This window comes from Trachurus japonicus, chromosome 3 (assembly GCF_045865225.1).
Source record: "Trachurus japonicus isolate A0001 chromosome 3, Traja_1.0".
NCBI classification, from domain to species: Eukaryota; Metazoa; Chordata; class Actinopteri; order Carangiformes; family Carangidae; genus Trachurus; species Trachurus japonicus.
The window spans coordinates 8,241,598-8,258,158 of NC_140909.1; the positions used below are offsets into that span (position 1 = coordinate 8,241,598).

Below are 16,561 nucleotides of genomic sequence, written 5' to 3' on the forward strand. Positions count from 1 at the left end.
GCCACATAAAAATACCCACAAAAACAACACAAATCAACATTTGTTTCAATCCACAAGACATTTGTTATCTGTTCCCAGCAACCACAGCTTCTGTGTTGACTGAAAGTGACATCAATCACTTTAGGGCAAAATAATTCTCCCTCATAAACAGAAAAACTGCCAACATGATCACAGTGCTGGAATGGATAATGAAGTGAAACAAAATGGCAATTCTGTCTGACTGATAGGCTAATACTGTGATGAGGGCCACCCATTAACACTGAGGCAATCAATAAGGAAAATAGAAAGCAATACGAGGTGCACTGGGAAACCTGCAGTGAATATCTGCTGCACTGACAGTAGTTCCAGGTACAGTGCATTAAGAAAAAGCCTTGGCGGACCGATGGTAGTGCCAGTTGAGGAAAGGCCCAGGGCAGCTTAATCAAAAAATCAGCACATCATGCTGCACCACAACACTTCCCTCTGAGCCGACCCCCTCCCCCATGACATCTCCAATACCCCCGCCCCGTCCCCTAGTTCCTTTTATTTTACATTGTATTGTGTCAACCCAGTCGTCAAACTACCGGAAGCATCTTCTTAAACGCCTCTAGATGTCTTTTCCCTATTACCATGCCTTCCACCACTAGGCCTTCATTTAGGTTGACTCCTCTTTGCACTCCCTAATGGACTTGGCCTTGTTCTTCTTTTGTCTTCCTTTAGTACCATGAAATTCACCTTCAGGAGAGAAAGCCATCTTTCCTGATGCTTCTTTACATTTTGTGAATATAGTTAGATGATGCCGCCCCCTCTTTTCAGTTTCACGTCTTGTTTTCTCTTGGGCTTTATATAGTTTGTATTGTTTCCTTGTCGCTCTGTATTGACTGTAATGTCACACTTAAGAGAAATCTTTGAGAGCAGGCACCAATGAAGCACGTAATCATATTGAATAGATCCACCGCATCATATTTGACCTTATTTCCTGTTTCCTGTTAAAACAAAGAAATAGCCTTTTGGCATTTCTCTCCCAGTCTGTGGTGTTTCCTATCCTCTGGAAGTTAGCAGCCTATATTTTGTATTTTAACAACTATGATTCACAAGCTTGAGAAAATAACTGCATATGAGGTCAGATTACCAAACTGAAAACAAGAGCTTTCCATTTTCATTCAAGGCGGTCCTCTTAAGAAAAAAGAAGGCAGCATTGGAAGTTCACGCTGCTTTGAACAGCCCTATGTAGGGAGGAACGGCAATTTATAGCATTCTTTCAGCAATCGAGAGACCAGGATTTGCATTTTTCTCTGCCACCCAAACTCATGGTTGGTTTCTTTTAACTCTGAAGGTTGATCTTGTCTAAACTTATGGAAAATATTGCCTGTTCTTTACCGTCTTTCATCCGGTCGTCCAGACATGTTTTAAGACATGCACAATACTCTGCATGGAATAATAGATGAGTTATCCACAAAATAACATTTAATTACTGTTATTCAAATAATCAAATCTGTCATTGAAAAACCCCTGAACCTATAATCATGGGAATATTTTTTTCATTTCAAACATGTAAGTCCTGGACAGAAGACGTCTGTACTTCCCTGTGAACAGTTAATTTTCAGTCTGTGCGCAGTCAGTGTGGGATTCATGTCTCCACGTCACACTAGGTCTCACTCGAATACTGAACCACGATTGGCTTCCAAACCAGTTGTGATGTCACAAAATTGTGCTTGTACGTGCACATGATGATAAAGTCGGATTTAAGGTGAGCACAGAGAAACCCCTCCCCCTCCTTCAACATCTGTTGAATGTGAAATTAACCTTCTCGTGTCAAACCCTGCACAGTGAAGGTCAAACATCCAAGTACGTTACAATAAGCAGAACAGTTTTTAGCAGATGGGGCAGGAATTTAACTAAGAGAGTAAAATTATAATTACTGAGCTTTTTCTTTTCTTTTTCTCCTTTTTTCTTTTTTTACACAAAATGTCAAACAATCCAGAAATGACTTCCTCTTGGATGTTTATATACCAGCTCAGTTATGACTATTCAGATTTGACTGGACTAATCAAAGTAATGAGGAGGATTTCACACACAGCAACTCTCCTCTCCCTATTTTCAACCCCAATCTAACCTGCTAGACTGTGGGAAACATTAATTTGATTATCATGAACGGCTGTCTCCCACAGCTACAGAGCACAGAAGTGAGGCTCTAGTCTCTGCCAATGTAAGGATGCACATCCAGGAGCCACAATGCTGTATGAGTATTCAGATGTGTCTTTATTATGGATTAAATAGTTTACATTTTTTAATTATTGTTTGGCATTAAATCCTTTGTTAGTTAATAGTCGAAGCCTGACATGCTAATAGAATAACAGTGAATCCCAGTGTGATATGTTTTGCTAGATTTGATTTATCATAGTATTAAAATACACATTAACATTAAACACTCGACATATATAATGAAATGCATACAATTATATTTAGGATATCTTGATACCTTGCACTAGCTGTAAAGTCGTTTTTTTTAACAGTCACTGGACCTCGGTTGTAATGCTGCAGTCTTTACCCTGCACATTTTTACTCATGATGTTACTCACTATAATTTGGTCGTTACGGTCTGCATTCATTTTTATGCGAAAATGAATCTTTCCAGCAGAGAAAATGTAGCTCAGTAAATCTCCAACCTGCAAGACAAAAACAGACAGTTTGGCTGGGGGGGTGGGGGTGGAGAGTGATGACTCATGCACACAGTAGAGGTCCCTCCCTTTCCATTTCTTTCAGTGTCCAATCAGTTCTTCCCCAGCTGTCACTCATTGCCTCCAAATCAGATCCCCACAATGCTTTACTTTCCCCTATAAATCACTTTATTTGGAAAAGGTTTAGAAAGCACCAGGTGAATAAAATGCCGTTTACGTTATTTTAATACACAGATTAATGATTGAGACTATGATTGCCTTGCAGTGCAGACGATAATCCCCTGCATGCATGGTGTTTTGGTCATGCAGTCGCCCCAATTTCAGAGTAAAACACGTGAACAAATTTTCTAATATTTCATACTAGACTTTAAAGCCCCCACTTTTAGTACATTGAGCAACAAAACAGCAGCTAAATCAACTTATTTTTTTAAAAATCCAGTTACTTCTAGATTACTTTTTCAAGAATGCAAGCTGCCTATAAAATACGGTAGAAAGACTAATCGTTGTCTTGGATTGCCCACGTACAGTAAATATTGAGTTATTGGCTTATAGTTTCAGAGAAGACACAAGCGCCTGCTATCCCCGTTCCTCCTGGGATCTTCTCAGCACCATCGTGGTGTAAGAGCCAGTCTCAGGACTCCTCGGAGTGGGTGGATGCTTGACATGGACTTTATGAGCTTTATGTAGAGGAGGACAGGGACCGGGGTTTTCCTCTTTGCAGTCAAGACTTTTATTGAAAAACATAACAAATGCAGCCAGAGAACAAAGGCAGAGATATATTCTGAAGGAAGTGAGAAGGGAAGGAAATGTGAGGACTTTTATGTTTGTTGAGATTATACATTTACACTTTTACATGAAGCTTCATAAATCGGCATCTTAAGATCAGTCCAAAAACTGAGCTACACATCATGTTACAGGAAGTTCTCAGGAGAGAAGGGAGTTTTTACTGCGACCGGTATATCCTCATGTCCTCCTACATGCTACAGGGAGTGCAAAAACATATATTTCTTGTCATCATTTGAAGCCATAATAGTTGGATGTTTGTTGGTGGAGTTTTGTTGCTATTTGTCTCTGAGGTTTCCGCTGCCACCTCAGTACAAAGTTGTGTTGTTGTGTGAAGCTCGTTCCCGCAAAATGACGTATTACGCCTACAGGAAAAACAATTTATCACCAGTTTAACTAACCCGAAGGAACAATGTGGAGTTTCCTGTGATAGCCCTGCAACCTCAGTGGCTTTACCAGGATCAGCACCTTGGACAGCGATCATTGCACATTTACAGTACATACGAAATGTGGAAAATGATCCACCTGAGCTGAAAGCTGCATCATTATCAATAGTCTTGAGCCCTAACCAGAGAGGATGATATTATTATTTCAGATTTAGTTAAAATTTCACTTTTCCTAATACTGGGTGATCACCCAGACACATAATGTCACGTAAACCCGGCTCTGCTCATTTTAAAAATTAGTGCTCATTAGCGATGAGTATAGGTTAAGTTTTGCAGCCACTCAAGTATGTAGCTTCCTCCCTGAGAGCCAGCTTTGCTTTCATACTATTAAATACATCTATTTCATATTTGCAGGATGTTTGAAGGAGTAGATTTTGTATTTTATTTTTAATTTTTTTTGCCTTTTGTTTCATGCATCCACTGCTGCCAGCTGCTCAATTTAAATTCAGTTTAAGGCGGTTTCAGCTCCTGGTTATTTTTCCTCCTCCCAGGGACCAGCAAGTCTGCCGCATAATCATGTAGTGCAATCATACTCAGGTAGAACATTCATGATTATTACAGTAAATAAAGAGACAATGTGTTTGTGTTTGTTGGAGTTAAGCTGGCGGGTGCGTGGCCCATGAATTTGCCTTTTAGTGCCGTCCGAAGTTAGTGGAAGAGTGGGATTGTGGGATCTTCACTCCTGTGTTGATTCTTTCTTTTACCACATATGATCTTACAGGTTCAAACACAGACTTGTGTTCTCTCAGACGTCGTCATCAGACCTGCAGCTACACTTTTCCTCTACCCCAGCACCACCTTTATCCTGCGCTGTTAGAATCGTGTTTAGGTAGAAAACAACAGACTGAGTGGAGGTGATCTCCATCCGTTACCTCTGTCCCCCTGAGCTTTGTTGTGTAGCAGACATATTTCACGTCGGTGCAACCCTTTTTAAACCTAAACAATAGTTTACTTGTGCCTTTTTTTATTTACACTGGTGACTTACTCATTTCCTCGCAGACACAGTTAGTAAGCTGAATCCGTCGTGAACTTAACATGCACCCTTAGTAATTTATGCCGCTATGGGGTCCTTCAGTCAAAACACAACGTTTGATGACGTCGTGAGGTAGCGTGGGATCATGGGAGTCGGTATCTTCACCACCGCTGCCGTCAGCATCTCCTGCTTTAGATTCCTTCAGTGTCAGTCGCTCCGGAGGTTTTTTTTTTTTACTAGGAGCTGAATTATCTGCAGAGGTCTCATCCTCTCCAAAAACTAACAGACCGGGGGATTGTAAATGGAGAAAACACTGAATAAAGCAGTTTCACATTAAAAGTTAGTGTTTCACCGCTGCTGTACGGTGGACCTGGGACATCGGGGAAGAGCTGGAAACTGGAAGCTGTTTACATTTCGATTGTTCCACTGATAACTTATGATCCGGTGCGTTCTGGAGGTTTTTACAGGCAAATTCTCCACAGAGGCGTCGTCCTCTCCATAACGAATGTACCAGGGGGTTAAAACCAATAGAAACACAGAATAAAGCAGTTTCATGTAGAAACAAATCTGTGATTCACAAGCAAACGCTTCTTCTTGGGGAACTCCGGACGTCTCCGAGGGGCTGCGACGCCTTTATTCTCTTTTCACTTAACATCTAGACGTGACGTCCAATGAGAAAAATTCTTCATTCGGTTAAAATAACACACTTTAAAGTGACGACGGGGTAAAAAGTGCATCTTAAACATGTGGCTCAATTAGTGTGATTGAAGTCGTCTGGCAGGCCACCATGATATAGGCGATATGATGTCATTGACAGGCAAACAAATGAAACAAGAGTTACTTTTAATTAAAATCATGCATTTTTCCAGGTTTCAAAATGGCTGGAAACCTTTTGTGCACAACTCAAACTAATCTATAACATGGGTGTAGTTCTTTTTAGACATTGCAGGAGGAACTTATCCACTTATTCATGCCTGTGTGTTTCATAACAGCCAAGATTGTGCCTGAAATTTGCTATATATGGTGTGAGGACACACACACACACACCATGACAAACAGACTATCCAGCTTCCTGAAATTGTTTAGATAGTTATCCAGTATGTCCTCTGCTTGCATGGCGCTACACTGAGAACTTACTACACACACATCTGTAGACCCATAGCTGGTTTTATGTTGCAGCCAATCACCAAAAAAGGGATGTCTCTAGAAAAAAAGGCACAGACGACTAGTCAGTGTCTAGTCAGTGTGGCCTTGACAACAATTTTACCAACAAAGAAAGTCCAGCTGAAGATGTTTTCGTGCATCCAATCTCTTAACACTGGGTATTAGTCAGTGTTGATTTTTTTTTTTGCACTATATACACTGTGTCTCTGTGGATGTGGCTGAGCAGTAAATGATGCACATTTACCCTCCTCTGTTAGTCTCTGACTCTTCCGCCGCTCTCTTGCCCAGTCACTTTTTCCTCAGGGGAAGATGCTCGATTTGCAGTTGCAGCTTGCCATCGCTTCCTTTTACAAAATCATGCCCGCAGTGCTCTGTGATTGACTGACTCAGATTAGCACTTTTTTTTAATAGGAAAAAAAAACTGAAATGGTTAAAGCACTGATGGTTTTCAAGGTGATTTTTTTTTTTATTAGTTCAAACTGTGGCCTTTCATTCATAGCTGAATACCAAAAAAAAAGAAAGGAAAAAAAATTGGCAGGACAAAAGAAGCAATTTGAAAACATCCCTTTGGGTCTGTTTATATTCTCGTGAACATGAATTTGTTGAATGAATCATCAATTACAATTCTAGTTAAGTGTGAACTTCTAAGAAACATGTGTGAACAGGTCGGTCAGATTACACAGTAGGACTGTATGTAGCAGCATCGTGATTCGTGCCCCGATTACATTTTGTTTGATCTCCGGTAGTGTTAAGTTAACCTTTTGTCGGCCTTGTTAAACCTGCGTGCACATGTTACCAGGTGTGTGAGCACTTCCCAGCAAAACAAACAGCGCGACTTGCGTGCAGCGCCGGCAACAGTACGCTGACTGGCAATGATGAACAACATAGTGATGATCTTTTCTCTCTAATCTCTTTAAAAGCACAATAGTGTCAAATGTTATGTGTTTGGGGGACGACTAGTCTGGTTTGGGTGATTTTTATTTCCTCAACAAGGAGGAAGTGAGACTAAAATCAGTTTTTAATAACTTTTAACCAGATAATATCTTTGCTTCTTCCTGAAAAGGAAGTTTTTTTAGAGTCACGATGTCAGAAAAGATGCAACAAGTGTGATAAATGATATTCATACCTCACGTGTAGCTCGTGTGACTCATAGGTTGGTTGGACTTTTTGGTCTCAATAGGCTTTATGAGTTTACAAACCCTTCAAATCCTAAAGCCAAGTCTGACGGTGAAAAGAATCTTTCCCCTAATTGTTTGAACATTCATCAGTCGGGATAAGTAAACGTGATTTTAATCTGGAAGGTACCTAGATCAGACATACTTTCGATGGGTGTTTTCGGAGGCAAACAACGCTGTTGTTACGCGTGTGGACGTGTCTTGTCCTACCTAGCTCAAATACCTCCTCGGGTGCCTTTTTTTATTCAAACTCACGCCAAAAAGAGTGCAAACACCACTGAATAGACGAGGAATGAAAGTATTTGTCGTAACTCTGCAGCATTCCTTCGACAAAAGGGAGATTAGCTCGACATACAGAGACGCATTTGGAAGGAACCCTCTGGCGAAGAGTTTTGTCAACATGTTAGTGCTCCTGTATTACTCGTTCACTCACTCACACAGGTTAGTATGTTTAGTGCCACATGCGTCTCAGACGACGCTGATCACCGTCAACATAATCTCTTGACAGAGTAATTGCGGGGAAGCTTTCATGCCTTTTGAGTTCGTCTGCTCTCACTGACCATCTGTTTCGTGCAAACCCCACCTCCGCCTTCCTTCCACCTGCAAGAAGACCAATGCACACACGTATTAACAATAGTTTAAATAGAGGAGGAAACTTATTTTTAAACCCTTTTTAAAAGCGTAAAGTTGGGATTCATTTGCAGAGGTAAACTGTAAGAGAAACAGATGAGGCTGTGATGAGGTGGTTGAGGTCGTGTTTAAAAAATAAACGTGTTTTAAAATAATAATAATCTTGACGTAATTTGAGCACAGCAGCCGTTTTAAGTGTAAGATTTATATGCACAGTTGGGTCCAGGTAACATACACACTCCACCACTTTCTGCAGTGGATAAAAAAAAAAAACATGTGAGTCCTCATAATCACAACGTCCGGCTTACGTCTTATTCATGCTGTAAAAAAAAAAAAAAAAACTGCCAAACTCGTGTGCACTTGTATCTCGCCTTGAACTTTGTGTGACAGAGAAAGAAATGCAAACCGGTTACCTCCACTCTTCCCATGGCAACGGACGCGACAAGAAAAGCGATCCTGTACCTGTGTATCTGTCTCCCTAATGGTCTGTGTGTTAGTGTAACAAGATCTGTAAAAACTCCCCTCAATGACATTTTAGATCCCCCACTGTAACTGACCTGGGCTGGGGAGTCACAAGTGGGATTTAGGTGAGTACTCAGACTTCTCTCAGGTTCCTGTTCCCCTTTTCCTAATAAATTCAACCATAAGAAGACATGAGATGAGACCCCCCCGCCCCCTTTTTTTTCCCCCCCATATGGCTAGGATATTATTTACCGTTAAATGAGCTTGCAAAATCTCATTAATGCAAAAACGATCCTTTTCCTCCCCATATCATATATGTTTGTGAAGTCTCTCTCTGAACAGATGCTCTGACCTTAACTTTTTTTTTGTTTTTTTGGACGTAGCACACCAAATAAGAGTTTATAATGTATTTACCTTTTCCTTTTGGGAAGAAAAGCTCTCATCAAGAATGCTGTGGGGTGACTGTGTCCTGCATTATAGCACCTTGCAGCTTCACTGTTGGACTGCACCACTTGGACCACTCCTAACTCTCCTATTCCCTCTGCTGGGAAAGGCAGATATTACACACTCTGGATTAGAGAGTACCACAAAAAAAACACACACACACATAGAGCCACAGTAATTACTTTTCTTTTAAGTTCATCTCTGCATTTAGTGGGCTGACATGACCCACTATGTTGTGTTGTGTGCTGGCTTAATTCCAGTCTGCTGCTTTTCTCTGGGAAAGGCCTGGTGTAGGTGAGAGACTCGCTGACACCCCTCTGTATGAAATATCAATGTGAATGACTCACTCCCCAAGTTTGGTGTCAATCATCATCGCAAATGCCAAACCCATTATCACAAAATCTTTTCAAGAAGTTGTTTTGTCCATCTGGTGGCAAAAGTAGCAGGCTTTTTGAGAGAAAGAGAGAGGGAGAGAGGGAGGGAGAGGGAGAGAAAGAGAGAGGGAAGATTTTCACAGCAGCATTCAAAGGCTTTGAAGAAGCCTGTTTTCCCTCAGGGTGAAGGAACTAGATTTTCAATTTACCTTATAAATGACCTTGTAAACACAAACACCCATTCTCAATTTTGGGTTGCATGCACTTAATTTTTTAGCTTAGTTTATCTGCTGTGTGTGTGTGTGTGTCTCTGTGTGTGCATGTGTGTGAGTAAAGGGGGGAGGAACTTGTTTTAAACCTCATAAAGATGGATAGTGACTGTGCTCAGTGCAGCAGTGATACAAATGTGAATAAATATACAATATTTATATTTCTAACAACCACCTCTAAGAATATTGAGCATCTGCTTGCAGCCTGTTCTGTCATTTGCACCAGAGCAATAAATAGGCTTATTTTTTTTATTTTTTTTTATTTTTACCTTTTGTTCTTTTAGCCAAAGCTTCCTCAGGATGTGACAAAAAATATTGTTGTGACAAGTGTCGCACACTCCTCCAGTTAGAGGACCAGTTGTCTCCTGGTTTGCTTGTGTCGACTGTTTCGATAAAAGCCAGCCTACTTTGTTGTTTGTGTTTCTGTTTTCGTTTTCCTTTTTTTGTATTGAATAGCACAACAGGCAAGTTCATTATGCGTGTGACTCATCCCACTAGCCCACACCCCCTCCCCATCTGCTGCTGTGCGCTGGAAAGGAGAGGGAACCGCCATTGATCACTTCTTCCCTCACACATGCACGCACACACCCCACCTTCAACGTCACTATCGATCGACAGGTTTAATGTTTTTGTGGGGAATAGCTGGCATTTCCTTTTGTGTCATTTTACATCTGTTCCCTACCATTTGCTGACATTATAATAAATCACTGAGCAGAAATGTAAAAAATGAAAAAAGAAAAAAAGAAAGAAAGAATAAGAAAAAGTAAAGCATGATCCAGCCAGTTATTCAAACAATCTCAGACTGTTCTGTCATTGCAGGGCTGGATTTTTTTTATTTTTTATTTTGAAGCAGTGGTAGTCAGGAAATACAGTAGGTATATAAGGAAATATGCCTGGACAAGAGATGTTTTCTGCATTGCAAGTCTTGTGCCATGGATACAGCTGAGTTAACAGCTACATGACTAACAGCAAAGATGCTGCAGAGTTGTTGGCAGGTATTGGACATTTGCTTGATAAAAGATTCCCACTCCCTGCCCCTCATGACAACATTCATAAATTGTGTTTCACAGTTAAATGCTTGCACACTGTAACGCTGACATGCACATATGAGAATATCCTGAAGTAGATACTAACACGTGTTTATACATTTTTGACTTGAATAAGACTTTAAACCTGATTACTGATGCGTGCGTCTTCTTCAAGGCAAATGAAAAGTTACTGACGGAGATATATTCAGTGGCATTGTTGCTTTTGTTTGGGGGTAAATTAATGAAATGTTTTGCACCGGAGCAATTAAAGGTTTATAATAGTCACAGTTTTCTCTGTCAGGACTTCTTTCTTTTAAGCCAAATGCAGAACAACCATGTGAATCAATGTTATTTTTCTAAAGGGAATTTCTTTCCTATAGATTTTTTGTTTTTATCTTCCTAACACCTCTCTTATGGCTGCCTTACATTGTAGTTTTTTAATTTTTACGTCTGTGAAGAGGTGTTATTGCCACATTTACTTGTACCACTCTTTCTACAATATCCTGATGTCTGTTTTGGTTTTATTTCTAGATAACTGGGTGGTTTCTAAAATGTAAAATAAAGTGATTAGATGCGTTTTCATACGATGCTTGTCCAATACTTTTGGTTAACAGCGTTATTGAAGACCTTCTTAGGTGTATAAATAGTACCGGTGTCAAGTGAGCTGACTGTTTAGAGCATGAATCCTCAATTGAATTGATCATGAGATGAGACTCGTTCAGATCTGTAGATTAAGCCCAGCGGGGGGAATCGATTGATCAGTCACATAATTATCACTTTGACGTAATTAATTGGGACAAGTTTTATTGGTCGGAAAAGTTGAGACTAAAAACCTCAATCCAGGTTCAACCGATTATAGAAGGATGGAGGGAAATAGAGACGGGAAATATTCACTTGTTAACGCCTTGAAACTGTTTGATCACACAGCTAATCGTGTGAGATACTTTGTTATATATTTGTTAAAGACTTTGTTGTACTGCTGCTGCTTATCCATGCAGGGCCGTGGGGGAGCTGGAGCGAGGTTCACTGAAGGGGAGAATAAATATGTTTTAGTTACTGTGGCACTTCCAAAATAAATCACAGGAAATAACTGACATTGGCCAGAACTTGCGAGACATCATAGGTAATTTAAGGCTTCATTGTTTATCTTGTGTCAGTGGGATTTTTCCCAGATGAAATTGCTGCCACATTAAAATTTTAACATGTCACAGTCTCTTAAAAATTTTAAGGGCAGAACAAAATAACACAGAAGAATTCATACTGTAGAGGGTCTTTAACTTTAACACTTTTTTTTTTCTCAGTGAAGCAGATTCAGCAGATTGCAATGTGAGGTGGAAATCAATTTTATTATCACACCAGATAATGAATTATGTATCTACTTATTGCTTTAGGTTGGAAGCAATTGACAAGGCACCTATAGGCAGGAAAATGTAAATAAAGCTCGAAAGAAAACTGAAAACATGCAACATTTATACTTGGATTTGTATCAGTTCAACATATGATGATGAAATCAACCTAAAACTCCTCAGTTTAAAACTAGTTTCAGCTTTTTCAGGTTAAAAATGACACATGTAACGCTGTGAATGAAACATAAAGAACGTGATGATGATGAATCATGTTTAGTTCTGCTCTGTTGTGAGATAAACGTGTTGTTTTCTTGCCTTCTCGCATGTAGGTGGTCCTGGACATGACATTTGGAGGTGGTGGTCACACCAAAGCGATTCTGAACACAGTCCCTGAAGTTACAGTCCTGGCCTTGGACCGAGATCCCACGGCGTTTTCTCTGGCCGAGCAGTTAGCCAAGGAACACTCGTAAGTGCTTTATTGAAAAAGATGAGCTGAAGCAAAACAGAAGTTAAAGCTAGAAGCCATCCAGACAAATGTTTATTCTATATCATGGTCAATGTTTTCGCCGCAAGTTTTTCTTTTTTTTTTTTTTTACTGCCACAGTTGACAGCCTGGAACTGTTGCAGCAGTGTGTTTGGTTTGTGGTCATTATTTCTGAAAACATACTGAAGGTGCGATGTAGTATTGCACTTTCTCCCTGTGTTCCTCTCACTCCTTTTGCCTGAGCCCGATCAAATGCTGCTCGCCAAAGATACAGCCCCTGAGTTTCTCCGTCCAATCAAATCCATTCCTCCTTCTTAACTTAAAGCTTTTCTCTCTCTCCCCCCCACGCAAAGCTGGTGGGCTCCGCATGTCATTTGTCAGAGTAAGGGCCCACGCCTGCAGTGTGAGGGAGATGCTGCCTCCCACGGAGGATCTATAAGATATGAGGAGGGGAGGGGGGGGTGGAGAGAAAAGCCCAGAAAAGTTAAGAGAAAGAGAGAGAGAGAGAGAGGCAGACAGAGAGAGAGAGAAGGAAATGAAAACATGAGCGTGAGAGAACAGGGAGACACGAGGACACAATGCCAGGGTGAGAGGGAGTATGTGTGTGCATGAGCAAAAGGCGCAGGAGGATGAAAATGAGATGTTCCTAAGACCATGGCGTGGGAAGGAATCCTTTTACGTAGATTCTGGGGAAACCTCTCTCAAGGGAATCTGCCAGAGAAATGTGCCTGTGAGCAGGGAATGACAATTAAGGGAGAGAGAGAATGAGAACACTGTATTCTGTCAGCAGCAATATACCCCTGCTGTAAACTCTTCCACGCCTACTCGTGATGCAAGTTGAGAGAAGCTAGAGAAATCTAGCAATTAACCAATATTATTGGAAGCCTGAGTAAAAGACCCCGGCTTCCTACGCAGTGCATCCACACAACAGGGTTAGAGGATTTTCTCTCCTCGCTGTACTCCCATGTCTGGAGGAAAGTACAACCTCAGAGCAAACTGTTGAGCTTCGGTGTGAATCTCGGTACAATTTCTGTTCAGTTTTTTTTGCGTGTCCCTTTTTTTATTTAAAATGATTAGCTAATGAAAATAACCCTGAATGATATTCACCCGTGTTTTCAATGGGATTTGTCTGCCGGCGTGTTGAGTCTTTGCTGTTGTCGGCTTCTTCTTCTTCTTTTTTTTTTTTACCATTCTTGTTGTTGCTATGACTTCCCAGCACTTGAAGCACTGCAGCAGTTGTGCCCACAATAAACGTTTATAAATCTGAAAAGGCAGCAAGCGTCACTGAAAAGCCAATACAGGCAAACATTGGATTTACATGTGTGCATATGGGGCTCACACACACACACACACAGTAATACAATATGAGATTTCATCAGCATCTGAGACGTCGAGTTATGATTTACCTCTACACATTTGTTCTATTTATTTGGCTTATTTAAAATGTTTTAGTAGTTTAAATGATAATAGTAATTTCTCTTTCTTTAGGCTTTGTAATACTCAGACAGGATTTCCCAACTTATGTAAACTATGAAAATCCAACATTCATGTTATTCAGGAATCCATTTTGGCAAATTGGCCCATTGCCATAATCGCTATAGTCATACCAGTAGGTTCGTTACCTTTAATTGTTGGTGCAAGCTATTTTTAGAACGGCGGAGCAGAACCGCGAGCTGCTCAGAGCTACGCTACGGAGGCTCATGAGATTTCTTGGTTTCCCTCATCAGACTCATCAAATACACAATCCAACAACTCCAAAACGCTCTGGTGGACAAGTTGTGACCTGCACATTCACCACGCTATGAGATAATAACAGAACGTTACCAAACGGAGTTGTTTTAGAGGTAAATACAGAGACTGCTTGTTGAAAAACTGCCCCCAACGGGAACGCGCATCAGCGGTTTTGCATGAATTTCCCTCTAAAACAACTCTGTCTGGTAACGTTGTGTTATTATCTCATAGCGTGGTGAATGTGCAGGTCACAACTTGTCCACCAGAGCGTTTTGGAGTTGTTGGATTGTGTATTTGATGAGGGAAACCAAGAAATCCCATGAGCCTCTGTAGCGTAGCTCTGAGCAGCTCGCGGCTCTGCTCCGCCGTTCTAAAAACAGCTTGCACCAACAATTAAAGGTAACAAACCTACTGCTATGCTAAGACTATAGGGATTATGGCAATGGGCCAGTTTGCCAAAATGTTGAACTATCCCTTTAAATATGATTTGCCAACGTGGCTTCATGCTAAATAACGATGCATGGCAGCAAAAGTGATCAACCATGGTTCAACAATCTTTGCACGACAACCCTGCAGACTTCTCTATGTGAGTATCCACTGCTTGATCAACATTCAAATAAACAACAGTCTTGCATTTGTTCATGCGTGACTGAAGTTGATCTGAACGCAGCCTCATCCAACAAGAGAGTACACAACTCCCAGGTAGAGGTACAGTACACACCAAAACACCGTGCTGATTGTTGTTGACTGTGGTATTTGAGTGAGATTCGGTCTCTGGTGTGGACGCAACACAAACAAAAACAACAAACAAACAAATCTACCTGAGAATATGTATAGGTAGGTAGGATAAGTTATTCAAATACAGTTTTATGGTCTGAGTAGTTAACTATAATAACAATAGAATAACTGTATTTTTCTCTGTATGTGTGTAAATATGACAGGAAGAGGAAGTAGAGAATTATTTTATAACAGCTAGAAAATGCTTTATTAATAATCTTATTACCATTTCTGCTTAATAATGTTGTTCAGTACGACACACAAGCAGCCCGGTCCGTCCTCTCTAAGCAGCTGATTAATAACCTCAATCAATCAATCACACATCACAGACAACATCCATGGAAGTGTCGATTTCCATTTTTAGAAACGCTCCTGATCTGTGCCACAACGTTTTCCTAACTCCTCCGGAAACGAGCTTTTTGAACCTGGAAATGAAGGTAAAATTCAGGCGTATAGGGAGCAGCAGGGAAGCAATTTAACCGTTATTGGTGACTTTTCTTACGAGAAAGCTCGCCGTTAGTCACAAATACACCGTTTTCCTGTAACTTTAATGGTAAATAAGTCACAGAGGGGCTTTTTCTTTTTTTTATAGCCTCTCTTACGTCAACTGAGGTGGCACGAATTAAAACTCTGAGCAAAAAGCATTATGAAGACGAACCTGTGTGTGTGTTTGTTCTGTGCTTGTACCCGCCTTTTTTTTTTCTTTTTTTTCTTCTCTGGACTGTAGATATTTTCATCACCGCTCCCTTGCTGAAAGCAATCAATCAGCATCTTGTCTTAGGCTTCAGTGACGCAGGTAAAGGAACTGAGCAGGTCAACACATGGGAATATTTCAGGCCTCGTATGTGAAGAGGCAGCATCGTGTTGAATGAGCGTGCACTCAAACTGAGACTGCTGTGAAGGTTCTTGATGTCCTCACTGAGTGTACCCTTATTCACGATGGACAGGAACAAGGAGTGAAGGCAAGGACATATTTAGTGAGGGAAAGGTTTGTGTGGAAATATAAAGGTGCAGCTCAATTTTATGTTTTATGCAAAAAATATTGAACAAAAAAACAAACAATCTTTGGCTGAAAGCGCCAAGAATTTATAATAAGTGAAGTAGTGTTTTGCATTTTTTGTCGAAATCGTCTTAATTGTTTCACAAAGATACACAAACTGTAAAAATCGTCGTGTTCATGAACTCATTGTAATTTAATCTGTTAAGTGTTTTGGCAGGTTCAAAGAAGCCTGTAGTCTCAAAAAGACTGTTGTGGGGAATTTTGTGCACCATTGAATAGCCACAGGGTATCTGACAATTGTTGATACATTTCTAGCCATCCGTGTGTGTCTGCAGAACAACAGATCATTTTTTTTGTCATAGACAGAACCAGAGTAAATAAGAGTGCTTACTGAAAAAGAAAAGTTCTGCACAAATGAAGTCAATTTACATAGATTTAGCCCAAAAGAGATGACTGAAACATCACAATATCTAAATGAGACTTTTAAGGGGAATTTAGAGGCGACTCACTTTTATACAGTGTTGAATGTTGACGCGCAATTTCCTTTTTCTTGATGCAAAAATTTGGTAAAATTTGCATAAATTTCTACATGAACCTGTTCTTTTTGGTGGCACATGTTCATAAACCAAGCACATTTTTATCAATCTGTTTAATTTTGGACCCTTTGATGATGCTACATGAGAAGTTAAGGTACAATACTGCTGAAGTTTTTACAGTTCATCCTGAGGAAAACATGAATTTCATGGTATTTTATTCAGAGGTTGAGACGTTTTGCAGGAAACCACAAATATCGCACTAGTGCCAAAATCAAACAT

The 16,561-nt window shown here is 40.4% G+C and overlaps 1 protein-coding gene across 3 annotated transcripts in view; it reads left to right on the forward strand.

The window, feature by feature from the left end:
* mettl15 (methyltransferase 15, mitochondrial 12S rRNA N4-cytidine) overlaps positions 1-16,561 on the forward strand; it is a 45,148-nt gene that overhangs the window by 11,736 nt on the left and 16,851 nt on the right. For all 3 annotated transcript variants that reach the window (XM_085759090.1, XM_085759107.1, XM_085759098.1), the window contains exon 3: positions 12,084-12,220. In XM_085759090.1, coding sequence (XP_085615216.1) covers positions 12,084-12,220 — 137 coding nt within the window. The remainder of the gene's footprint in view (positions 1-12,083; positions 12,221-16,561) is intronic.